The 21,686-nt window shown below is 45.0% G+C and overlaps 1 protein-coding gene across 1 annotated transcript; it reads right to left on the bottom strand.

Annotated features, from left to right (window-relative positions):
* Window positions 1-732: 732 nt before the first annotated feature.
* On the bottom strand, window positions 733-16,560 carry apol (apolipoprotein L). Its single transcript, XM_056288241.1, has 4 exons — window positions 16,439-16,560; window positions 10,450-11,043; window positions 10,211-10,327; window positions 733-2,575 (listed from the first exon to the last, which is right to left on the bottom strand). The coding sequence occupies exons 1-4, from the start codon at window positions 16,450-16,452 to the stop codon at window positions 1,627-1,629; spliced, it is 1,674 nt and encodes a 557-aa protein (XP_056144216.1). The 5' UTR covers window positions 16,453-16,560; the 3' UTR covers window positions 733-1,626.
* Between the last annotated feature and the right edge of the window lie 5,126 nt (window positions 16,561-21,686).

The raw sequence follows: 21,686 nt of genomic DNA, 5'->3' as shown, positions 1-21,686 counted from the left end.
ATGCTTTTGGAATATTTTTGTTTCATTAATGTGTTAAATTGTGTTAGTGAAGGCAGAACCAGCTAGTTGAGTATGAGTGTAAAGGTTGGAGGTGTAACGAGAGCAGAAAGGGAGAGCGTTGGAGGGGGGTGACTACTTTCTGAAGGGTCTACATGTCTGGCTGTTCTTCGGATGCGTTATTTTTATTTCCTGTACTACTTTGTTAATCCCCATGAGGCAAGTCTTCCTCTGCACTTTACCCATCCTAGCTGTGTAGCTAGCAGCCGTGGGCAGCCGCCGTGCAGCGCCCGGGGACCAACTCCAGTTCCTCTTGCCATGCCTTGCTCAGGGGCACAGACAGGAGTATTAACCCTAACATGCGTGTCTTTTTGATGGTGGGAGGAACCCGGAGCACCCGGAGAAAACCCCCCAGGGAGAACATGCAAACTCCACACAGTGGACGACCTGGGATGACCCCCCCCCCAAGGCTGGACAAACCCAGGGTTCGAACCAGGACCTTCTTGCTGTGAGGCGACAGCGCTAACCACAGCGCCACCCTGCCCATTATGGTTCCAGGTGCAGATATTTGTAATGATCTTCAGTTACATTTGCACAATAGACCTTTTCAAATGCATCGAGAAGTGACCACGCGGCGGTCAGTACAGTAACACAAAGCGGGCTTGCATGAAACTTTTTGTTGTTGTTCATCTTTTCACTCGATAAGAACACTCAGGAGAAGGCTGTCAACTTCCACCAAAAAAGGCTTTATTAGTTATTTGCGTTTGTAATGTGGAAAGCAGAAGAAGCATTTACATTTTCCAGTTAGTCCAATCATCTGCATAATACTTCATCTTGTGCAGCATTTGTGTTTTATAGGTTTTATATATGTCAACATTGGTAGTAAATAAATTAATTCATTACACCATAAAAACAACTTTTTTTCTTCTTTTTTTTCACTTTGTCATTTGCCCTATTTTCCAAGCTGTCCCGGTCGCTGCTCCGCCCTCTCTGCTGATCCGGGGAGGGCTGCAGACTACCACATGCCTCCTCTGATACATGTGGAGTCGCCAGCCGCTTCTTTTCACCTGACAGTGAGGAGTTTCAGCAGGGGGACGTGGCACGTGGGAGGATCACGCTATTCCCCCAAGTTCCCCCTGCCCCTCGAACAGGCGCCCCGACCGACCAGAGGAGGCGCTAGTGCAGCGACCAGGACACATACCCACATCCGGCTTCCCGTCCGCAGACACGGCCGACAGTGTCTGTAGGGACGCCCGACCAAGCCGGAGACAACACAGGGATTCGAACCGGCGATCCCTGTGTTGGTAGGCAACGGAATAGACTCCTACCGGGACGCCCCTATAAAAATCAACTTTTATCAAGAATTTATCAATGAATGATTTGCATAATGCCATGAACAAATTGTAAGATGTAGACTATTGACATGCATGGTGTGTCAACTTGCGTCATTTGTATTGTTTACATCAGAGGGATCTAATATGATTTGAAACCAAATTTAACAAAAAGGCGCAATATGATTGTTACTGTAAGTACTCTCTTGTCCCTGAATCAGTGCAAGTTTACAGTGAAATACTGATTCCTTCTCGTCAGTTTCACCTACACATGATCAGGTGGGAATCTGTGAAGATTTTATATCTCCCGTGCTGGATTAAATGGCGTCTCTAGTGTATTTTGGCACATCTCTGAAGTCCGTTTGCCTTGACGCAGGGAATCGTGAAGCTTCTGCCAGGAGTCCACCTCTGAGCGCCAGAGTGCCGCTCTGGCTCTGATCAACAGGGAGTGTTCACTCTCGCTGCCTAGGGCCAAGTCAACACTGTCTTTGCCAATGAAGAAGATGTCCATGCCAATAAAAAGGGCATTCAGTGCGATAAAACCAACCCTGGCCGACTTGGAGAGAGCAAGGGGCCCTTTGGCTACTGCCGTCCCAATATCTGGGATATCTGATGCCACACGGGGCGTGTTACGGAGCGCTTTGCCTTCGTTGAATGCCGCTTTAGCAGCACTTGTAACCAAATCATCATTTTTTAACAACTTCACTGCCGAGGAGCAATCGATGATGGAATCAATGCCTCGTCCAATGGTGCACGTTTTGCCAAGCACCGTCATTGCCGTGGCGACTACCCCTTTTTCTTCCAATAAATCATCTGTTTGATTAGAAACCGCCTCCAGGCATTCCTGAAGACTAACAATATCTTCCATGAAGCTGCTGAAGATTTCATTGGCTTTCTTCTGTTGTGTGCTGTTGACTGCAGTCTCTGCAACTGCGGTGACAATGCTGTTCACTCCGCTGGTAACTCCCATCCCAACCCCAGCCAAGGTGAGAGCTAGAGAAACCCCAGCTGTTACAGGGGCTAGGGAAAGACCAACAATAGACAGCACACCACCGACAGCCCCCAGTGAGCTGCCTGCCACGCTTGAGATTTTGGCACCTGTCCTCATCTTGTCCAGTTGGACGGCACACTCCTCCAGGTTGGTCAGAAATGGAAGGACTCTTGGTTGGCATTGGCTGAATTTATCGATAAATTCAGAGGGGGATTTTTGCTGGAAGAGGAACACCAGTCTAAAGTGCTGGTTCATCCTAAGAAAGACAAAGGAGAAGAAATATCAATAGTCCTATACTAAGTATCGTCGTGTCATCCTCATGCTTGATGCTAGAGGACACCGACATGTCCAGATTATTTCCGTTTTACTGAGATATAGGCTAATTTGTGACTGGTATAGTGTCTTTACACCCCAAAAACAATACAAAACATCTTCTCACTTGATAGAAATAGCATGACTTTGATGATTTTGCTTTAGATTTTTAAGTGTTTATTATTGTATTATTTTAACTTGTATATGTTGAGAAACAGAAGACTTGCAGAGGAAAATTGTATTTTAATCAGAGGTACAATGTAATTTTAATCTAAAGAAATAGTCTAAAGGTTCACATGATGAAAAAAAACAAGATAAAGCTGCAATTCATTATTATTATTATATTAATGGCTAAATTTGTGGTACAGGTTGTCTATTTTAATTGAAAATTGTCATATGCAGTAAAGGGCAAGGGCAGTGATGAATTCATCTGAGAGATTATAGGGAAATATGGGGGACAGACAAAATGCGGGTGTTACATTAAAAAAAATTATTGCATCACAGTACAAAATATTCTCTCTAAATTTATGTAACACTTGCGTCACTATCTCACACTGGACCAGATCCAGGCTGTTAAGGAGTGGTTGAGCAACATAACAGCAGACCAGAGACTGGGGCAACAAAAGGAAAAAGCTGTCAATTTAATGGCAAAATAGTGTAAATTCACTTGAACATGAAAACTATTCACAGCTATGTGTCACACATTCATACATTTAGATATACTGAGATCCCTGGTTTGAATCCCCTTTTAATCCCAATTAGGATGTTTAGGTTAAGGTTTCTAATTAGTTTAGTTAATTATCTATTTTATATTTTCCAATTAAGATGAGACTGGTCTATATTTTTCCTATAGGATAACGGTCTACTTTATCAAGTTAGACCTATTTTGTGTCAGTTATTTTATCCTTTTAACTCTTTTTAGTTTCAGGTGAATCAGGTAAATCTACACCCTAAAGTCCCTTTTTCAGGTAAGTTGACCCTTTTGAGATTAAACCTTGCAGGAAAAACCATTCAAATTCACCATTCAACTCAAAACGTCAACATACAGCCAGTAACGTTAACAATTTGACCTTAATAAATGCGGTGTTACACTTAACAGGGTGTCCCTTTCTTTTCAGTTCAAGTCTCACTCTGAGTGAGGTCCGATGGCGTTCAGACGGGGAAGTTTGCGTCTTTTTACTGCCTCACAGTACAAAATATTGCAGCGAATTCGGGGGACAACGCAACCACAGGAACTGCCGCGGCCGGGACGCGAACCCGTATCGCCCGCACCGCAGGAGACATCGCTAACCGCTCGACTAAAGGGTCAGACCCGCCAATCAGCGTGTCTTCTAGTGATGCCTTCTGCGGTGCGGGCGATACGGGTTCGCGTCCCGGCCGCGGCAGTTCCTGTGGTTGCGCTGCCCCCCCCCCCCCCCGAATTCGCTACAATGTTCTCTCGATCTGAGTTTGAACACAATATTAGTAAACAAAGTGGCTAAGAAGAAATGGTAAGGTCCCGTTGAGATCGCTTCTGTGCTGATGTTTCGGGACAAACGGTGCCTATTTCGCCACTAATAATGAGTGATATTTAATACTCTTTATTGTCGATTAGGCCGGATTAACTCTCCAGAGCTTCGCGTTTGTGATAAATGAACGCAGATTTGAATCAACCGATTGAAACGAGACAACCTTCGCCGTGGCGCCGTGGAATTATTGACAGCGTGCGATCACCCGCTGCTCCAGGTAAACAATGGCGGACGCGCGTGCGTCTTTTGTGACGTAAAACGGCTCATTGGTACTTATGTAGGATCTCTGTTCTGTGGATCGAACCCATTCACTGATGGGTAGTGTATGTCTAAAACCGTTGATATTATCAACAGGAATGTAAAGGGAGGTTGACTGATGGTTAAAATAAAGCCGACTACTACAGGAAACTTGGTTATGTGATGTGTGCTAACATAGCGTATGCTAATATGAACGAACGCTTTCTCTCCAAAAAAATAAACCTGATATAAGTGTAACCGGTTATTTTCTTGCCCGGTGCGGGATTCGATACGAGGTGTACTGCACCACAAGGCGACGTCACTAACCGCTCGACTAAAGGGTCAGACCCTCTAATGCAGTGTTTCTCAACCGGGGGTCCGCGGACCCCTAGTGGTCCGTGGTGTAATTGCAAGGGGTCCGTGAAAATAAAATATCTTTAAAAAAAAAGATCCTGTGACATTTATAGAAATAGGATTATTTTACTCAAATGTGACTGAGACCTTTATCTACCTAAACTATAAAGGGTAACAGGACTTTTTTCTCTAATTACATCTGTTTCACAAGTGTAATTTATTGTATTTTAATAAGAGATCTCGCTCCCGTTTGCATTGTTAAAAGTTACTGCATAAAAATTCTGTTGTTACATATATCTGAAAGTTACTGAATACATATTCTGTTTTGTTACATATATCTGAAAGTTACTGAATACATATTCTGTCTTGTTACATATATCTGAAAGTTACTGCATAAGAATTCTGTTTTGTTAACTATATCTAAGTTACAACTGAAAGCTCTTATTTTTGCCCCAAAGAGTGAATAAATGCTATAATGCAATTTAAAATGCAGTTTCTACTGTTTCTATCAAATTGCAACCCCCCTCCCCCAAGACCAGGTGGCTGGGGTCCTCAGGGTAGATCAAAAATACGCAGGGGGTCCAGGACCCCAAAAAGGTTGAGAACCACTGCTCTAGTTGATCGGCCAGTGGGGTCTTATTGGTGGTTTACAGTCGCCACCCTCCCCGGAAGCGCGCCCTAGCGCTTTGTTCTTCCCGCGCTCCGAAGAGACTTCTGAGGATCTGCACACTTCCGGATCCCACCGCTGCCACCGGTTATTTTCTTGCCCGGTGCGGGATTCGATCCGAGGTGTACTGCACCACAAGGCGGCATCGCTAACCGCTCGGCTAAAGGGTCAGACCCTCTAATCGATCGGCCAGTGGGTGTTATTATTAGTTTACATAAGTAACTTATGAGGTTGTCACTCCACATACCAAATTAACATTAAAGTATATGCAATAAATGTAAAAGCAGTTAAAAGCACATAGAAACGGTTTGGTGTTTTATATTTTAGCATTTACCGTTTAATAGCGCACTCGCTGCTGTGAGAACCTGACAGCGCGGGGACTGTTTGGAACTACTGACGCGTACATGGACCACGTGATCGCGCGGCGGCGCCATCAATCAGCGTAAGTCTCCGCGGCTCTGGTCCGCACGTTCAGGCTACTGCCGAAATGGCGACCAGCGTTGCTGGAACGGCTGTGTGGAGCTTAGTTTAAAAAAAAAAAGCCCGATTTGAACGACTACAATTACAAGAAAAGTTAGTAATTAAGCAGCTTGGCCCTGGGAGGCCAGACATTAACATTAAACAGCGAACAAAGGACAAAGGGAAAACCCACAACAGGACATTATCGCGAACATGGTATTGTAACCTATTTTTCTGGACTTGCCTGTTAGTGATTTTAAGTTCCTGTTATAAGCCGTTGCCACGGTATTATGCCTTGAGCTCTTATTTTGAAGGCTGAAGAGAGAGCGGAAGTGCTGTACGCAGCGTTGTTGCTGTGGCGTTCTGTTGGGGGAAGAATCCAAATGAAGTGGTCCTCGTGTGAAAGTGGAGCCTCCGTATTTGTTATTTTATAGTTTCATACCGTATAGGCGACATCTACAAACCCTCGGTTACGTTGGTGGCAGCGGTGGGATCCGGAAGTGCGCAGATCCTCAGAAGTCTCTTCGGAGCGCGGGAAGAACAAAGCGCGAGGGCGCGCTTCCGGGAGAGGGTGACCACTGTAAACGACTAATAGACACGTTAGCCCCTAGCTAACGGGTCTGACCCTTTAGCCGAGCGGTTAGCGACGTCGCCTTGAGGTGCAGTACACCCCGTATCGAATCCCACACCGGGCAAGAAGATAACCGGTTACGGTATGAAGAGAGAACATGGCGACGGGGTTGCTCAACACGGAACGCAGTCTTGTGTCGGCCGTGCCTGTTGTTCCGGTCACCGATAGCAGGGCCGGGACAAGGAGGCGTACGGACTAACACAGGGCCGAGGGGGGTCGAAGCACTTTAAGAACTGGCTAAGAAACACGGGTCAAGCAGAGCACGTTTACACTGCGCCAGTAGTGGTTGCTATAGTTACCAAGCCTCTCTTCCGGTCTGCCTGCGTGGCAGTCTGGGTTGTTCTTCCTGTTTCAACCAAATGGCCGCTGCCGCACGTTTCCATCTGCGTTGTGTGATTCCAGTAATGAGAGACGATATCAATGATCAAGCCTCCCTTCAGGCAGACCGGAAGGGAGGCTTGGTAACTATAGCAACCACAACCACTACTGGCGCCGTGCTATGCAACTAGCTAGCCGTGCTTGGTCAAGCTAGCATAGCAGCACGGCTGGACGAGAGCCACCACGTGAGTGTGCGGAATCACAGTAAGGAGGGGGACGAAAACCGTGTGGATTGAGTTTCGTCGTTGGATTCCGCGATGCAGGAGCACCACGCAGAGGCAACGGTTTTCTGAGGTACGTCCAAAAGTATAAAGAACGAGCTACTCGGTTGCCTGTTAGACGTAACGCAACTGTTACGTCATTCTCGCATTGCTTTAGTGCAGTGGTTCTCAACCTTTTTGGGGTCCTGGAACCCCTGCGTATTTTTGATCTACCCTGAGGACCCCTCCACCTGATCTTGGGGGAGGGGGGTTGCAATTTGATAGAAACAGTAGAAACTGCATTTTAAATTGCATTATAGCATTTATTCACTCTTTGGGGCAAAAATAAGAGCTTTCAGTTGTAACTTAGATATAGTTAACAAAACAGAATTCTGATGCAGTAACTTTCAGATATATGTAACAAGACAGAATATGTATTCAGTAACTTTCAGATATATGTAACAAGACAGAATATGTATTCAGTAACTTTCAGATATATGTAACAAGACAGAATATGTATTCAGTAACTTTCAGATATATGTAACAAAACAGAATATGTATTCAGTAACTTTCAGATATACGTAACAAAACAGAATTCTTATGCAGTAACTTTCAGATATATGTAACAAAACAGAATATGTATTCAGTAACTTTTAACAATGCAAACGGGAGCGAGATCTCTTATTAAAATACAACAAATTACACTTGTGAAACAAATGTAATTAGAGGAAAAAGTCCTGTTACCCTTTATAGTTTAGGTAGATAAAGGTCTCAGTCACGTTTGAGTAAAATAATCCTATTTCTATAAAAGTCATAGGATCTTTTTTTTAAAGATATTTTATTTTCACGGACCCCTTGCAGTTACACCACGGACCACTAGGGGTCCGCGGACCCCCCGGTTGAGAAACACTGCTTTAGTTTATCGTGGGTGTTTTTCGTTTTTTTTTTCTCCCCCTTTTTTTTGTCGCTTACACTCGGCTTAAAAAACAGACACTTGCATCAAAATCCGACTTCTCCTGTTGTGAATCGATGTAAGGAGTGTGGATGGGATCGATGAGACAACGGGTAGCCCTAAAATCACATGTGTGGCCAGACGAGAGATGCCGGCGGTCGAGTAACTGATTTCCGGTTGGCGGAAATGTGGTAAATTGCCGCGTCACAAGTTATCATTAGCATAGAGGGCGTGTCCGTAGCGGGACTATATAACAGCGGAGGCGCGCCCTTTTGGCTCGGAGTAATACGGCTGTGTTGGCTGAGCGACGTATTCGTGAGGCGAGTAGAGCCAACTTCCGCTGAGAGGAATCGTCTTCCACATCCTCAGCCTCAAAGCTGCTGTCGGTGGTCTCGTCGCTCGCTATTGTTATTATATTAGAATACTAGAAGAACCCCGCTACAATGTAGCGGTTTGGTGATCCACCCCCGTCTAAATCTCCCTCCTCTTCATCCTGCCAGCTAACCGCCTTCCCCCTGCCCCTAAACCCCCCCCCCACTCCAACTCCCTCCCCCCAAATGCTCAGAATCATCTGAAATGCCGAGAAAAGTGGTTTTTAGCCATTTTTAGAACATGCATATTTTGCATAATTATGCATAATTATTATAATTATCTTAATTTTCTGCTATTTTTCTGGTCATCTCTGGAACAATACCGACCACCTCCAAAAAAAATGAGGATCATAAGTGCATTTTGGCAAAAATGCATTTATTTTGCATAATGCCAAAACATTTCTAAGTCCCAGAAATTTTTTTTTATATAGGTGAAAAAATCAAAGATGCTCAGAATCACCTGAAATGCCGAGAAAAGTGGTTTTTAGCCATTTTTAGAAAAATGCATATTTATGCATAATTTTAATTTTCTGGGATTTTTCCCTTACTCTCTGGGACAATACCTACCACCTCCAAAAAGAATTAGGATCATAAGTGCTTTAGTTTTCGGTCCCGCTATCTACACTATCACCACACCAGACACACATTGTGAAAATACAGGAGTAGACTATTTTGGTTTTTGTAAAGTGACGACGGAGCAGGAAGGGGGCTGTCGCCAGGGAATTTCTCGTTTTTCCACGGTACACGGCGAGTGGTTTAGCCCCAGTGTTTAGCCCCCCCCCCAGCCACACCCACACGACCACCCTGAGTTTCAGTAGCCAATAGCTGTGAAATCATAAAACCACGCCTACCTTTCGGTTGTAATTCAAACGTTAAGCATGTGCTCAGAAACAGCACAGAAGTATCTCTTTAAAGGATAGCCTGTTGTTCCTATTTGGAATGTGTTGGCTACTGCGGCGTTATGTGGGCTGTCTATCCTCTAATATAGCAATTATTACACTTAATATATAAGTATGTAATGTACTTGTTTATTAAAATAACGATATCAAAAGTGGGCGTGGCTAGCAATTCAGGAGCTGGAGCCAGTGTCCGCCCCACTAGTGTTCATGGCCACTGGCCGGTGGTCATTATGAATATGAATCACTGAATATCATTATCACATCTAGTTGAAGTATGAACTCCGTATATCCGGCCAATTACCCCCACCCTTCCAAGCCGTCCCGGTCACTGCTCCGACCCCTCTGCCGATCCAGGGAGGGCTACAAACGACCACATGCCCCCTCCGATACATGTGGAGTCGTCAGCTGCTTCTTTTCACCTGACAGTGAGGAGTTTCGCCGGGGAGACGTAGCGCGTGGGAGGATCACGCTATTCCCCCCTGAACAGGCGCCCCCACCGACCAGAGGGGGCGCTAGTGGCAGCGAGCAGGACACATACCCACATCCGGCTTCCCACCTGCAGACACGGCCAATTGTGTCTGTAGGGACGCCCGACAAAGCTGGAGGTAACACGGGGCTTCGAACCAGCGATCCCCCTATCGGTAGGCAACGGAATAGACCGCTGCGCCACCCGGACGCCTCTAAAAAATAAATGAACTACCCTAGTTTTAGGAGAGATCTGAAGCCCTACTAAACTGCCGGCCAATGTCTGCTGGGATAGGCTCCAGCATCCCCGAGACCCTGATTAGGATAAGCGGCTTGGACAATGGATGGATGGACTACGTATAATAAGCTATCTTTTATTCTTACGTTTGAAAGATGCGGTAAAGGTGAAGGATTTCCCAATGGGCCCAAGTCCCAGCCCACAAATGCACAGTGTTTACCTGATGTCACGAAGTTGCTCAATATGACAAAGCATACGGTGTACGATGTCATCAGACGTAGCCACACCAGGGCAAACCAGCCTTTTAGTCATCTTCAGACAGAAGTCATTAATAGGGCTGTGAATGAAAAGGTCAATTAGCTATCGTATCATTTTGTTTTTGCCATTTTTAAATCATTTGAGGTAAATACACTAGAAAATCATAAAACTAAGTTCGATGAGGATAAACTCTCAGACTACCTTTTCTTCACCACCCCCTTGCAGATTTTCTGGGTGACGTGGATGTAGTTTTCCAGCTGAATTGCCAACACTTCCACATTTTGAAGTATAGGTTGGAAAAAGGGAACCGGATCTTTCTTAAACTGGAGGAGGAGTGGGCAGACCAGCCTCGCAGCAGTAATGATGGCCTGAACACCTTCAAATCTTCCTCTCAGGGATGTCGGTAAAACCAGGTTCCTCTCCGTGAACACGTGCAGAGAAGTGACAGCCAGCCTTTCCACAGCGTCCAGGAAGCAGTTAAGCTTCTCCAAGGCTTCCAGAGTGTTCTTCAGCACAGTAGCCAGCTCTTCCTTCAGTGCCTCACGCCTTCTCTTAGTTATCAGGGTCAGTTTGCTCTCTGCGTATTCTGTAAAGGCCGTGGCTTTAGTCTTGGACTTAATAACATGGCTGAAGTGCAGGTCGAGCTTGTCTGCCCTTTCGTTGATGTCCCTCATCAGTTTCACTTCTTCCTCCCTCCTCAGCGCCCACTTAGAAAGGCTGTGACAGAACACGTTGACAGTCTCAATGTCATCGAAGGTATCTGTGATGTACTGCCACCAAGCTTCCTGTAGTTCTCTGTAACACAAAAGATATTTGGTAACACTTTAGTGTGGGGAACATAAAAAAACTTAATTACTAGTGATTTAGTAATGATCAAGGTGTCACTTTAGTATGGGGAACATATTCTAAGTAACAAAAACTTAATTTACAGTAATGTAACACTATGAACACTTGTAGTTTTGTGTGTTGTTATGTAAGAACAGACCATATTCATTAAGTGTTAGTAAGGGAGAATAACTCTTCTTGTGGTACTACCACCTTATAAAGGCCATACTAAGCAAAGCATATTGAGATGGTACTACTAATAAGCAATACTTCTGAGGTTATAGAGGGAAAACTCATAGTTCATGGCTTACTGGTGGTATAATAAGGCCATGCAGAATAAGGCATTAATGAGTACTTAATAATGACCAATTAAGAGCTAATATGTTGCTAATTTGCATGCTAATAAGCACCTAATTAATGGTGACTACGTTCCCCATACTAAAGTGTTACCCAATCTTCATTTCGACAAGTTTTCGTTTGAAATCAAGGTTTCAAATGGGATGGGAAGTAAAACGATTACTAAAAACTCAACTCATGCATACTTTCAGCGCCCTCCGTTCTTGTCGGATAAACGTGGACCTGTTTTAGTACTGGAAGCGTTCTAAATGTGGGCTAGTGTGTTCCCATGTCGAGCACCAAGAATTGTGTCTGAGAATAGCACGGAGAATTAAATAACGAGCAATTTTTGCGAAAGCTATATGTCAGCATACTGTCTGTCTTGTCCTTGTGCAGACAGTGATGGCAAATTGGGCCATGTAATGATAGAAGTATGTTAAGTTCAGGATTATGTTTTTTTTCTTTTGTTATGAGGCAAACCACAACCCTAGTGTTCCATATATATATATATATATATATATGTACCGTTAAAGTATTGATAGCAGTATTGATATTCCACTCGTCATTAGTTGAGCACTTCTGTCAACACCATTGACAGTTTCGGGGGAAAAACGCATGTATATATATATCCATCCATTATCCAAGCTGCTTATCCCAATCGGGGGTCACGGGATGCTGGAGCCTATCCCAGCAGTCGTTGGGCGGGAGGCGGGACAGAAACCCTTTCCTCCCACAGTCCAAAATACGCAGGTCAGGTGAATCGGCTGTACTGAACTGTCCCTAGGTGTGAATGTGTCGGCACTGTGATGGACTGATGGACTGGCAGCCTGTCCAGGGTTTCTGCTTGCCTCCCGCCCAATGACTGCTGGGGTAATATATATATACTATACACTGCTCAAAAAAATAAAGGGAACACATAAGCAATGCAATGTAGCTCCAAGTCAATCACACTTTTGAGATATCAACCTGTCCAGTTAGGAAGCAACACTGATTTGTGAATCAATTTCACCTGTTGGTAAATTGTCTAATTTCCACCAGGTGGAAATTAGACAATTTGCAAGACAACCCCTATAGAAGGAATGGATTTGCAGGTGGTGGCCACAGACCATTTGCCTGTCCTCATCTTTTCTGGCCGATCTTTGGTTAGTTTTTCATTTTGCTAGTGCCCTCACCACTAGAGGTGGCATGAGGCGGTATCTGCAACCTACAGAAGTTGCTCAGGTAGTGCAGCTCATCCAGGATGGCACATCAATGCGTGCTGTGGCAAGAAGACTTGATGTGTCTCCCAGCACAGTGTCCAGAGCATGGAGGAGGTACCAGGAGACAGCCCAGTACACCAGGAGACGTGGAGGGGGCCGCAGGAGGACAACAACCCAGCAGCAGGACCGCTATCTGGTCCTTTGTGCAAGGAGGAACAGGAGGAGCACTGCCAGAGCCCTACAAAACGACCTTCAACAGGCCACTAATGTGCAGGTTTCTGCTCAAACAGTGAGAAACAGAATGCATGAGGACGGTATGAGGGCCCGACGTCCACAATTGGGGCCTGTGCTCACAGCCCAACACCGTGCAGCCCGATTGACCTTTGCCAGAGAACATCTTGGTTGGCAGATTCGCCATTGGCGCCCTGTGTTCTTCACAGATGAGAGCAGGTTCACACTGAACACATGTGACAGACGTGAGAGAGTCTGGAGACGCTGTGGAGAACGTTCTGCTGCCTGCAACATCCTCCAGCATGACCGGTTTGGCGGTGGGTCAGTGATGGTCTGGGGAGGCATATCCTTGGAGGGCCGCACAGACCTCTACGTGCTAGCCAGAGGTACCATGACTGCCATTAGGTACCGGGATGAGATCCTCAGACCCAATGTCAGACCATATGCTGGTGCAGTGGGCCCTGGGTTCCTGCTCATGCATGACAATGCTCGTCCTCATGTGGCCAGTGTGAGTCAGCAGTTCCTGTATGTCGAGGGCATTGATGCTATGGACTGGCCTGCATGTTCCCCAGACCTGAATCCAACCGAGCACCTCTGGGACATCATGTCTCGTACCATCCGCCAATGCGATGTCGCACCACAGACTGTCCAGGAGTTGACCGATGCCCTGATCCAGGTCTGGGAGGAGATCCCTCAGGAGACCATCCGTCGTCTCATCAGGAGCATGCCCAGACGTTGTAGGGAGTGCATACAGGCACGTGGAGGCCACACACACTACTGAGCCTCATTTTGAATCGTCTTGAAGAATTTCCACAGAAGTTGGATCAGCCTATGTTCTCATTTTCCACTTTGATTTTGAGTATGATTCTGAATCCAGACCTTAATGGGCTAATGATTTTGATTTCCATTGATCATTCTTAGGTTATTTTGCTCTAAACACATTCCTCTGTCTAATAAATAAAGATTTTCAGCTGAAATATTTCATTCATCGAGGTCTATATTGTGTTTTTAGGTGTTCCCTTTATTTTTTTGAGCAGTATAGATATATAGATATATGTGTGTGTGTGCGTATATATATATACATATATATACGCACACACACTCCATTGACAGCTGATGATTGCTTATGGCATGAAACAGGCTTGTACTGTCTCAAAGAATTAACTTGACACTGGATTATATCTATATATATATACCATATGTGTAATATATTGTATATATTTATATCAATACAGATTCAGGAAAAAAGTTTTAATACATTGCAGTACAGGCCTGTGCGACGCATGAAACAGGCCTGTACTGCAATGTATTAAAACTTTTTTCCTCAATCTGTATTGAGATATATATATATATATATATATATATATACACATACATATATGGAATATATATATAGATATAATCTAGTGTCAAGTTAATTCTTTGAGACAGTACAAGCCTGTTTCATGCCATAAGCAATCATCAGCTGTCAATGGAGTGTGTGTGTGTGTGTGTGCGCACGCCGTGAGACGTGCAGTGTAAACGGAGACCCATGACGCGGGTTGGAAGACCATCAGTGTTGACGTGGCAAGTTTGTCACTGCCAGATCCAGAAAAAAATAATAATCACTAGTTTGACCTCCGAGACGATCGCGACAGAAAATGTGCCTTTTTGGGGCATCCGGGTATATCGGCGTGTGCTGAATGCGACCACTTTGTGTGCACCAGCTACAGGGGATATTTCTGTATTTTGCATTTACTCGTCTATATCTTAGTGTAGCGAAAAGTGAATTAGAAGTAAAGACTTGGATGCATGGAGAAGTTTTTTTTTTCTTGGTTGTGGATTTTCTATGGGCAAGGGGGGGCAAATACTGCGGTCAAGAGACTTCGACAGGGATGGGGTGAAGAGGGGGTTGGGTCAGGCTGTGGTCTTTTGTCGTTTATTTGTTGTTATATTTATTTGAGCACATATTTTAGGGTGCAAAAGTTGTACACATGCCTCTAGATACGACTTGAATACTAGATGCCATTTACTCCTAAATAAATGAATTGCAAATGACGTCACGAAAAGAATCAAATTAAATATAGGCTTGATATGCATTGTCGCCCTCCTCTGGCTGAAAGCATTACTACCACCAAATACAGGCTTTGGTAACAACAAAAAAGGCAGCTTTACTTACTTTAAGGTCCACTATATAGCACTACTTATAAAGACTGCCGTGTTGTTTGCCTTTTGCTTGTTCGAACTAGACTAAGGTGATTAAAATAAATAACTCTCGGTGTGCGTTGACCCTCAGACAGGGTGGAAATTCCTGTTTAACTCCGGAGAACCTGGACACTTTAAGTTACCCATTGTCGCCCTCCTCAGGCCGAAAATGTTACTACAGCCAATTTGTAAGAATCCAAGAAGGGGGAGTGAAGCGGCGCGTGCGACTTCCTTAAAGCCAGTGGTGCCCCCAGAAATATTTCATAGGGGGGGGCAAATGGGGCCACTGAAAATCTTGGGGTGGCACACCAAAACCAAAAGCCATGACTGAATTTCGGGAATTCTATGCTGCTGTTGTAGTATACTGTATAGGCTAGTGGAAAACTGTCAATATGAGAGTTAAGAAAATATACATTATTGATTTAAATGAACAGCACCTAATGTAAGATATCAGATAGAAGCATATTATGCATAATCAGAAGCATATAAACTCAGTAACGAGCAGTGAGGTCCATGGCTGGGTAGGCAGAAGACGGTGAGCCAGAGGGTGGGAGGGAGTCAAAATACACCCGTTCACAAAATCCGAGGCAGGTTAGCGATGTGTCTCATCGCTGATGCCGACGCTGCAAGAACAGACTACGCATGCGCAAAACTCCGAACCCGTTTGCTTTCATCCCACACGCCAGAGAGAGGCACAAGCAGGCTCTGCCTCAGCAGCCCGCAGTCACGAACGATAGCTTTGGGAGCAAGCCATCCTGAATAGGGCAACGCCTTTTATTGATAAATCAACAAGTTTTACATGATTTTTTTCATCATTTTTTTACAACAAGCTTAACAAATTAAAGTTAGAACAAATAAATTAATAAATACATATTTTTGTTGCAACTATCATGATATTTCATTTATTTTCTTATTAGCCTGGGTGAGGCACTGCCTACCCTGCCTGACCTGACTGCACATCACTGTGTAAACCTCTACAAAAATAATGAAACCTGATACCCCCCCCCCCACACACACACACACACACCCTCAGCGACTTAAAGAACGAACTTCATGAGAGCCTTGTCACGGAACATTGCCTATACAAAAAAAGAAAAATATCAGGAAACTTAAAACCTAATCTGTGTTCAGGACTGCTGTTTTATCGGCCTGAGGTTAAAACAGCTTCGCCTACAATTTCGATTAAATCTAAAAAAATATCAGTTTTTGGGTGCATAACCGAAAAACGTCTTATGTTAAGGTATCAGCAAATTCAAGTAGTAATTAAGATTATCCTGATCTTACGTTTTCTCAAAAAATCATCTCGTTGCCTCGTTTTCAAATTTGGCCTTTTTTCTCTTTCTCCTTCTTTTCATTGTCAAGTCAAATCCACCATTAAACATAGTAATAATTTCAACCCAGAACAGCTTTATTACCTTGTGGCCGGCATCTTAGGCTGGGTCTTTGCTGTCCTTTTGTCTGCTGTTTGGGACGTAAAACTTTACAGGCAAACACGTCAAATGACAGTAGGTCTATTTGAATGTACCGTGAAAAAACATCCCCAGAAGGAAATGGAGGAAATAAAGATTCCATCCGGGTGGGGGTTTTATATGCAAACGTGCATTCTGCACGTCATCTGCAGTTCCGAAACGCCTTCAACAACACACCTATGACCTTATCCGTCGTTCATGCCATGTGCCCCCAGCCCACAGCAGTACAACACAACATGAGCAAAGTCTTCTCAGCTAAGGCCCATATATCCAACACGATACGCATATTGACATGGTTTTGTGTTTAGGTCATTTTATGAAATGTTTGTTTATATACGGAATACACATTTGTGTGAGAATACCCACAGAAAAACAAATGTCCAAAAGGCTGGGATGCTGTAGGCCAGTGTTACTGTTTACGCGGCTCGCGAACTTTGCACCTCATATAGATCCACTGATAACAATAAGAACACAGTACCCAGTGGCGCCCCCAGAAATATTTCATAGGGGTGGCCAAATGGGGCCACTGAAAATCTTGGGGTGGCACACCAAAACCAAAAGCCATGACTGAATTTCGGGAATTCTATGACGCTGTTGCAGTATACTGTATAGGCTAGTGGAAAACTGTCAATATGAGAGTTAAGAAAATATACATTATTGATTTAAATGAACAGCACCTAATGCAAAATATCAGATAGAAGCATATTATGCATAATCAGAAGCATATTCTGCGACTCGTGGCTGGGGGGGCCAGCGGGGGGGGGCCAGGGATAGTATCAGGGTGGCAGTGGCCACCCCTTGGGGGCGCCACTGACAGTAGCTATAACCTACTTCTACAGGTTCCTTTTTGTTCTGTTTTAGCGCATTGAAATGAATCATCCAGCAGATGGCAGCATACTGAAGAGACGTCAAAGAACGTAGGCTACGTAACAGCGTGGGGTCATGGGTAGACGTATAGCCTATGTGCGTAGCTTTGTATTTGCGCAACATTTTTTTCATGTTGATAATGCTTATGTATAATTGCATACGTAAGATGGCTTCCACTCCCAGCCTTACAAACTCACAAACAAGTATTATATATTTAATAATGCAATGTAATTATTAATTGAGAATAGAAAGAGACGGAAGGATGGAAAGCATGGTACTATATTTTTTTAAACATATACAAAGATGGTAAATATCTTGAGAGTGATGATGAAAAGAAAACACCCAAGTTATATCTGCAATCTCTGTGGCTCTTTGAGGAATGGTCTTACTCATAAGTGGCTCTCCTTAGAAAATTAGTGAGTACCGCTGGTCTAGGGGCTTGGGGGAGGCTAGGCTGGGACATAACAAGCGATTAGCCTAATGGATTTATGCGGAATTTGGCACAAACTGTATATATTTCTGAAAGCAAGGTGTAATTGCGTAACTACAAATAAAGTAATGCATCTCAATATTGTCATAATGAGAAAGGCAGGGCCTGATTAGAAGGCAGCTGCAGATGGGATGAGGTTGAATACTGTTGAATGTTGCATTGGACGGAGATGGATCAGAGTGATGTCGAACGTCAGCAAGAGATGGAGCAGTGGGAGCTTCGTTTAACTTGTGCAATTTCTCTGCAAAGCCACTGTTACAGCTGACGGTGTTGCCATGAACAGCAGAGGTCTCAATTCTTATCACCAAAATAGCACACGCAGTCACTGTTCATTGGCAACGTCGTCTGCAGGTGCCATGGTAGTGCAGAGTAATTTCACATTTAACCCATCACGTCATTGTATGGCCCATCAGTTTTCTCCCCCAGTAGTTGGTACAACTTTGAGCATTACCTTTTCTTCTTGTGAACTGGTACCACTATGCTCTTTCTCCACTCATCTGGCATTTTCCCAGTCTATTATGTTGTTGAAGAGTCTAGTCAGGAACTCTATGCCAGTATTGCCCAAGTATTTCCAGACTTCTGCCGGTATATTGTCCGGGCCCACAGCCTTTCCATTTTTCATTCGTTATCACCTCATCCCTTGTAATCTCTCCCACGGCCTCCTCCTTCCTTGGTGGTTCATTCTGTCCTTTTTTCTCTGTTATTCTCGTCGTTCACTTGGTGACTGAAGTCATCCCTCCATCTCTGTAAAATATCCTCATCTTTTGACAGTACTCTTCCATCTGTGTCCTTGATCAGTTTTACTAGTTCAGCATCCTTGCTTGCTCTGTCTTTGTTTGGCTGTTCTCTCTCTCTCTCTCTCTCTCTCTCTCTCTCTCTCTCTCTCTCTCTCTCTCTCTCTCTCTCTCTCTCCGTATATATATATATATATATATATATATATCCCCTTCTCTCCTTCCTTTGTATCTAGTCTTTTGTACAGGGCCTCGTATGCTCTTGCCCTTGCTATCACTCCCACTTTCATTTTGGGCATCTTTCTTTTCTTTATGCAGTGCTGCACATCTTCCTCCCACCACCAACTTTCCTGTCCCTTCTTTTTACCCCCCTGAGATTCTTCTAGTGCTCACCTGCCTGCTTCCCTTACGTCTTTCTGCTGTTCTATCCCAATCTCGTGGCAGTCTGTCTCTTGACAGCTCTCGTACCTTCATCCTAGAGCTTTCTCTACAAGGTTCCTCTTTCAGCTTCCGCCATTGAATCTTTCACGCTACTGGTCTTTGTACTCTTGAGTTTGCTTCTTGTCTTTATTTTGTTATATCAGTGGTCTATGTTGTTTTGTTACACACTCGCTTGGTATTGTTTTGCAATTTACAGCTTCCCTCAACGTGCCGCTTCCTGCATAGAATGTAGTCTGCCTGCATAGTTCTGCCTCCACTCTTTGTAGGTTGCTGTCTGAGCTTCCCTCTTTCTGAAATATGTGTTAACTAAAGCCATATCATTCCTTGTGGCAAAATCAATGATCCACTCCCCAGCTGCATTTGTCATCCCAAACCCGAATTTTGCCGTGACATCTTCATCACCACCATTTCCTTCCCCCGCTTGTCCATTCAAGTCTGCTCCAATGAAAACTCTTTCATCCCCTGGTATGCCTGCCATTACATTGTCCAGTTGTCTCCAGAGATTCACCTCTTCTTCCTCATCGCAACCCACTCGTGGTTCATACAAACCTATTATATTTGCCAGATGTCCGTACAAATTCACCCTCATCCAAACCAGCCTATCTGATTCTCTCTTTACTTCGCTGACTTCCTGTTGTAGCTCTCTGTCTTGGCGTACTCCCGCACCATTCCTTTTACTGTCTTTCCCATGGTAGTATATCTTACGATCTCGGCGGAAGGGGGAGGTGAGAGCAGGAAGAGAGAGTGACAGAGCGATAGAGATTGGAGATGTGTAAAGAGAAGTGTTTCAGATAAACTTGTGTTTCAGGATGTCTAGATTCAACTCACTGGGTGACTGAGAGGCTAGCTGTCTCTGGTGTGTGATTGTGTGCGTGTGTGTGTGTGCGTGTGAAAAAGACATTTTATTGTCATTGTACATACACACAACGACATTCATCCTCTGCATGTAAGCCATCCTATTGTATAGGAGCAGTGGGCAGCTGCAGCGCCCGGGGACCAAATCCAGTTATTTCTTCCATTGCCTTGCTCAGGGGCACAGACAGAGTAGTAACCCTAACATGCATGTTTTTTTATGTGTATGAGTGCTGGTCCGTCTGTATATGAAACAACGGTATCTTTCCTGTCCTCCATTGTGAAAAACTGTGTGCATGTGAACAAATGGCAAATGTGTCGCAATTAAATGAAATCTTTTTGGGGGGGATGTTTCCCCCATTTTTCTCCCCAGTTGTATCCGGCCAATTACCCCACTCTTCCGAGCCGTCCCGGTCACTGCTCGACCCCCCTCTGCCGAACCAGGGAGGGCTGCAGACTACCACATGCCTCCTCCGATACATGTGGAGTCGCCAGCCGCTTCTTTTCACCTGACAGTGGGGAGTTTCGCCAGGGGGACGTAGCGTGTGGGAGGATCATGCTATTCCCCTCAGTCCCCCCCCCCCCCACAAGGCGCCCCGACCGACCAGAGGAGGCGCTAGTGCAGCAACCAGGACACATACCCACATCCGGCTTCCCACCCGCAGACACGGCCAATTGTGTCTGTAGGGACGCCCGACCAAGCCGGAGGTAACACGGGGATTCGAACCGGAGTAGACCGCTACGCTACCCGGACGCCCCGATGAAATCATGTTCTAATTACAGTACGAGGGGTAAGACCCAAAGCTGGACCGTTGGGCCCTCTAAACCAGACTCAAAGCCGGCTAAGTGGGCCAGACATTTTGTTCAGTTTGAAGAGAACACACTTGTGTGTGGTGGTAACATGCGCTGACAGGCTAACGGGCTCATGGAGAGCGCTGCTCCTCTGTATTTGCACCGTCGGCGAGGGTCAGTTTGTTGTTACGCTGTGCAGGAAGAAGTGGGAATGTAACCGCCGAGGGATGTGGGATCCATATCGAAGCTGTTTTTCAGCAGAATCAGCAATAGTCTTTCTGTGTTTGTGTGAGGGTGTGTGTGTACATATCCTTCCAAGAGACTCAGAGCGCCGTGTAATGGAGCACTCCAGAAATACGGACCTCCCGGGGTGTAGCATTCCCAGCCGGACTTTATTCAGACGATGCACTCAATGATGATGTAAACTACTAAGACACGTTAGCCCCTAGCTAACGTTAGCCCCTATCCCGCACCGGGCAATAAATAATGTAACCGGTTATTTTCTTGCCCGGTGCGGGATTCGATACGGGGTGTACTGCACCACAAGGCGACATCACTAACCGCTCGGCTAAAGGGTCAGACCCGTTAGCTAGGGGGCTAACGTGTCTTATTAGTAGTTTACAGTCGTCACCCTCTCCCGGAAGCGCGCCCTCGCGCTTTGTTATTCCCGCGCTCCGAAGAGACTTCTGAGGATCTGCACACTTCCGGATCCCACCGCTTCCACCAATGTAACCGGTTATTTTCTTGCGCGGTGCGGGATTCGATACGGGGTGTACTGCACCACAAGGCGACATCGCTAACCACTCGGCTAAAGGGACAGACCCGTTAGCTAGGGGGCTAACGTGTCTTATTAGTAGTTTACAATGATAACTGATGGGCTATGGTGCGGTATTTCTACCATTTATTTACACGAACCGCCACAGACACACCGTAAGAGCTGAGAGCAAAATAAAACATACAATCATACACTCGTACATGCGACCACGTTTCCACCATCGCTAGCTACCGTAACAACGTG

This window comes from Lampris incognitus, chromosome 10 (genome assembly GCF_029633865.1).
Source record: "Lampris incognitus isolate fLamInc1 chromosome 10, fLamInc1.hap2, whole genome shotgun sequence".
In the NCBI taxonomy this organism is placed as follows: Eukaryota; Metazoa; Chordata; class Actinopteri; order Lampriformes; family Lampridae; genus Lampris; species Lampris incognitus.
The sequence above is the reverse complement of the archived record's forward strand: the minus strand, read 5'-3'. Positions and strand labels throughout refer to the sequence as shown.

What these genes read in the sequence shown, in the direction of transcription:
- apol (XM_056288241.1), bottom strand. An exon ending in AAGGGGGTGGTGAAGAAAAG is followed by an intron (nt 10,328 to 10,449) that starts GTAGTCTGAGAG and finishes TTTCATTCACAG; the next exon opens with CCCTATTAATGACTTCTGTC. An exon ending in GAGCAACTTCGTGACATCAG is followed by an intron (nt 2,576 to 10,210) that starts GTAAACACTGTG and finishes TGTCTTTCTTAG; the next exon opens with GATGAACCAGCACTTTAGAC.